This window comes from Dipteris shenzhenensis, chromosome 15, assembly GCF_047967505.1.
Source record: "Dipteris shenzhenensis isolate YYH24624 ecotype China chromosome 15, Dip_SZ_1.0, whole genome shotgun sequence".
NCBI classification, from domain to species: Eukaryota; Viridiplantae; Streptophyta; class Polypodiopsida; order Gleicheniales; family Dipteridaceae; genus Dipteris; species Dipteris shenzhenensis.
In genome coordinates this window covers 52,970,360-52,975,390 of record NC_141610.1, presented here as the reverse complement: position 1 = coordinate 52,975,390, position 5,031 = coordinate 52,970,360, and the positions used below count along the sequence as shown (strand labels likewise).

Here is a 5,031-nt window from a genome sequence, read left to right as displayed (position 1 = left end):
ATACACTGCTGCAGGGTATTGAGGTGTAAGATGAGTTAAAAGTATCTTCCAACTTCAGCAAACCATCCAGCATGAGATAGCTCCCACCTTTCAGAAAAATTCTTTGGTGCATGCCCAGGAAATCAGTTTAACTTGAAAATTGCAACTGAAGAACTCCTTTTCTACCTGCAGTAAAACTTAACTTCATTCTGGTATTAATCTACTTCTGAAGACATCTTTTGTGTTGAGTCCAATTTTGTGATATTTGTTGCCACATTATCCCTGGTATGAGCCTTGCAGGCTAGTTAGGAAGTTAGTACTAGTCTTACCTAGGGTTAGTACACTTAGGGCATTTTATCCCTGGGTATTAGCCTTGTAGGCTAGTTGGCACAGTTAGTACTAGTCCTCTCTAGGGTTGGTACACTTGGGAAATTTAGTCCGATAGCACAGCACGACACTCCCATAAAGCATTGTCTCTGTGTATGGCACATATCCCGCTTCCTTCATGTCCATACTCAGCCTCTGTAGCTCAACACATATTGCCTCCATTTTGCAGGTGTAGTGCAAATGCCAATAAACGTATGCACCTGTTCTCCACTTTTATATGAGCTGCACTCTGGTTCTCTATTCAGACCAACGATCTTCTTAGTGCTTCCAACATTTGCTAGATCATCCGGGATCCCATTGCCATACATGCACAGAAGCATTCGTGGATTCAGCTCAAATACATGATTGTTTGTTTGCATGCCATGGCTTTTGCACAGGCTAAGCAAGCTCAACCATATTACACCAATCATGAACCACGGGCACATGTGTACAGCACATATCCTGCTTCCTTGATGTGAAAACTCAGCCTCTGTAACTCAGCATACATCGCCTCCTTTTGCGGGTGCAATGCATTTGCATTGATGTGCTTCTCCACTTTTATATAGCTGCACCCTGGCTTTTTCTCAGACCCACTTTCTTCATAGTGTCGCGAACCCTTGTTACATCATCCCACCTACCAGCTGCAGCATAAATATTTGCTAGAGTCACATAGGCTGAAGCATTTGTTGGGTCCAGCTCAAATACATGATTTGCTGCACGTACCGCTCTCTCAACATCACCATGGTTTTTGCACAGACTGAGCAAGCTCAACCATATGACACCAGCATCTGCAATTGACACAATGTTGATCAACAGCTCTGCTTCCTCCAATTGTCCTGCTCGCCCCAATATATCAACCATGCTGACATAATGCTCTGCCAAGGGCATTATGCCATGGTCTCTCATCATAGAAGCAAAAAGATGTCTTCCACTTTCCACCATACCTGTGTGACTGCATGCCGTGAGAATGCTGACAAAGGTTATTTTGTCTGGCTTAACACCATCAATCTGCATCTGGCTAAACAGTTCCAAGGCTTCCTTGTTCTGACCATTCAGCGCACATGCTGAGATCACAGCATTCCAAGAGACAAGATCCTTAACAAGAATGACAGAAAACACGTGTTTTGCCTCTTCTAGGCTTCCACACCTGCCATACATATTAACCAGGGCGGTAGCCACCGCAATGTCTGCCTGAAATCCTAGGTCTATTATGTTAGCATGGATATACTTGCCGTTTGCCAAAGCTCCAAGGCTGCCACATGCATCAAGAATAGAGATGAAGGTGACCTTGTCTGGCTTAAATCCCTCGGCCTGCATTTGGTAAAAGTGTTCCAAAGCCTCCTTGCATGTCCCATTTTGGGTACATGCTGTGATCATGACATTCCAAGAGACTTCATTTCGTTGACTCATCTTACAAAATGTGATCCTAGCATCTGTAATGCTCCCGCATTTCCCATACATATTGACAAGAGCAGTCACCACTACAACATCTGTTTCGAATCCATTGTTGGTGACAAGGGCATGGATTTCTCTACCTTCTATCAGGACCAACGGACTGGAACAAGCATCAAGAATGGAAATAAAAGTCACCTTGTCTGGCTTTACTCCTTGAATTTGCATCTGATGAAAGAGTCTCAGGGCTTCCTGGTCATGTCCATTCTGAGTACACGCTGCAATTAGTAGAGTCCACGAGAACAAATTGCGGTCAAGAATGCTGCCAAATACAGCCCGTGCGTCGCCAAGACTCCCACAACTTCCGTACATTCGGACGAGAAGGTTCCCTACAAATCTGTCGCTATCATATCCGCAAAGGATAATGTGATTATGCAAACGCTTACCTTCAGACAAAGCCTTGGAATCGCCGCAACGCCGCACAAGGGACGCCAGTAGATATTTCTGTTCGAGATGCTCTTCGCGCTGCCCATTCTCTGCCGGCGAGTAAGGCCAAGTTGCGTCGTTTGCAATGTGACGACAGTCGCTTAAGACCCCACCTTTGTGCTCATCGCAGAAGATCGCGGTACCATAAACCCGAGGACCCGCCCAGCCGAGCTCCTTGCTGCCGCTGACACGAAAATCGGGCCCTGTGTAACGATCATCGAGTTGATATGTCGAAGCGCGCTTTTCTGAATTTACGACAGCTCTGTCCGTCCCAAGCGATGCACGCTCTTTTAATATCCCGTCTGCTAAATTTTCCCGGGAGCTGGGCAACGACGGAAGAACCTCGTGAATACGTTCAACAAGATAGAAACTCGGATTCCGGCATTGCCATTCTTCCGAAGAAGGAGAGAAAATTCGAGGGTAAAGATTACATGAAAGAGGCAAGCCAGAATCCGGGATGCAAGACGAGGACGATGAAGGAAGACACACTGCCATAGCTGTCTATACCATTGAGCTCTAAGACGGGGCCAACTAACAAATGGCTCCTACTTAGGCTTGGTTCACACCAACCCACCCAACCTCCTCCAACTAAATCGTGGTTGAGTCGCTTTCGAGTCAGTCCAACGTGCCTTGGAGAAACAGGTCACAACACAGTTTGAACGAATCATGTCCCTCCGGCGCTCTCTTATGCACCAATCTCATGAGCTGCACAGTTACTAAACCCTGTGGATTCTCATTGTACATTCCCCATGGAGCCGTGCCTTCTTCATTTGCTGTAAAACATCCTCTATAGCCTTGTCCGTCATCTAGCATCACATTAGTCTTCCCTGGCTTGTGTTCAATGGTCAAGTAGAACTTTGCAATGAAGTTCTACGACCTAGCTTACTTAGGAGATATCTTAGGCTAAGTCTAGAAATACTCCAAAGTAACATTGTCTATGAGAACCTTGGTGTGCTTGTCTTGGACAACGGCAAGCATCTCTTTCTAATCTATTCTCCGTTAGGAATAGCGCGATAACGGTGCAACAATGCGAGAAGCGGAATGTGTAAAATACACAATACAAAAAACGCACAAAATGGAAGAGAAAGAGAGAAACCGATATACGTGGTTCACCCAGTGTAGGCTACATCCACGGAGAAATAGCCAAACCTGTGTTTTTCTTAACGAGTAAGTGAGAAGATACAAGATACAAGCAGCATATCCACTACTCTCCTGCTATGTGAGCCACACCCTTATCTTACAATGTTGACCACACAACTCATGAGCAACTCATGCACCAGATTTCATGTATTTTTGGCTTTAAGGGTGCTACCCTCGAACCCTCGCTAAGGGGAGCCTAATGCATGTCATTGGCCTCCCTTGGAACCCCCCGGCGACGTCCTAGGGGGGGTGTTGCCCTTGCCTACCCCCCCCTTCATGGAATGGGTATAAGCACGGTCCAAAGCACAACCAAAAAACAACCTTTGAAAAAGGATCAGGCTTCTTATACAACATTGTCCACCTTCTTTCGGTAGCATCCAACTGCCTTGACTCATATACAACTAGATGACCTTCTTGCATCAACACTCGCCCTAAGGCAAAGTCAGAGGAGGCATCAGTGTGAATCTCGAATAGCTTGTAAAACTCAAACAACTTCAAGATTGAATCAGAACTCTGCAAGAGAGGCAAACTCTCCTTCCTGCCATGTCCACAATTTGCTCCACCATCTTTGGTGCCTCCACATAGTCTTCTGGCTCAATCTCACAACCCATACAAGAACCCATGTAGTCTCATGCATCTCCTCAATCTGAACCATGAGGTGGCTATACTTGTTGATGTACTCATTCAACTTGCCTTCATTGTGCTTAAGCCTCTCCACTCATGTCCCATCTTAAACACTTCATTCTGTGAAATAAAGTATACTTTAATCTTTATCTTTAAGCTTCTCCAACTCCTCATCACTCCTTGTGCTCCTCCACCAAGAACCAATGGTGTGCATGTCCTGTTAACTACTTCATTATAATCTTCACTTGGTGCTGTGAAGCATTCTTTGCCAACTCAAAGAAATCCTCCATCTCCTATATCCACTTCTATAATATTAATGATTCCCTTTTTCCTACATACTTCTCTGATAATTGTGGTTCATCCTTTGCAAAACTCCTCTTGCTACTACCTTTTGACTTAGTGCTTAACTCTTTGCTCTCTATCTCATCCGGTCTAAATTTCTCCCAGTTCTTCTTCTTCTTCTTTACACCTTCTTGAGGATAGTCTCCTCCATTTCTTTCGATTCTCTCCTCTCCAAGTCTCCTCTTCTTCTTACTTGATCCCACACCTTCTCGAGGATAGTCTAGACCATTCCTTTTAGCTCTCTCCTCTCTAAATCTCTTAAGCAACCCAACTCAAAGGGTTATCATTCTATTCTTCTCCATTGTCCCCTGCTCTTCCTTCATCTGGCCCAAGGTTTTACTGTTGCTTGCCGTGGTAGAATGCCTAAGGAAGTGGAAACACTATATCAAGAGACAAGCATACCAAGATTCTCACATACAATATTACCTTGAAGTATTTCCAGACTCAACGTCTGCATCTGTGTGGTGCATTGCTTGAGGATCTAGGTCTCTGTGTAGTCTCTAGTGGTGACTCAAGTGTCGTGGGGATCTTGAGGAATGTTGTCAAAGGCTCTACTCTTGAACAACTCCTTGTGGGAGCTCCACAAGCCCAAATGGCCCACTTGTGTCACCCAAGCATCTACCGGATTGTGTGCAAGTGATTCCACAAGAAAAAGGAAGAGAGGGGAGAGGGGAAGAGGAGGGGTGAGGGAGCATGAGGGAA

The 5,031-nt window shown here is 45.3% G+C and overlaps 1 protein-coding gene across 1 annotated transcript; it reads right to left on the bottom strand.

Moving 5' to 3' along the window:
• Window positions 1-254: 254 nt before the first annotated feature.
• LOC147893971 (pentatricopeptide repeat-containing protein CRR2, chloroplastic-like) lies at window positions 255-2,718 on the bottom strand. The gene is made up of 2 exons (XM_087386398.1): window positions 2,184-2,718; window positions 255-2,015 (listed from the first exon to the last, which is right to left on the bottom strand). Exons 1-2 carry the CDS (start codon window positions 2,716-2,718, stop codon window positions 904-906), a joined length of 1,647 nt encoding a protein of 548 aa, XP_087242524.1. The 3' UTR covers window positions 255-903.
• Between the last annotated feature and the right edge of the window lie 2,313 nt (window positions 2,719-5,031).

Excerpts from the sequence above, each read along its gene's own strand:
- LOC147893971 (XM_087386398.1), bottom strand. The coding sequence starts at position 2,718 with ATGGCAGTGTGTCTTCCTTCATCGTCCTCGTCTTGCATCCCGGATTCT. Across the intron at positions 2,016-2,183 it reads TTCCAAGGCTTTGTCTGAAG|CGTGTACTCAGAATGGACAT; the intron begins GTAAGCGTTTGC and ends TACTAATTGCAG.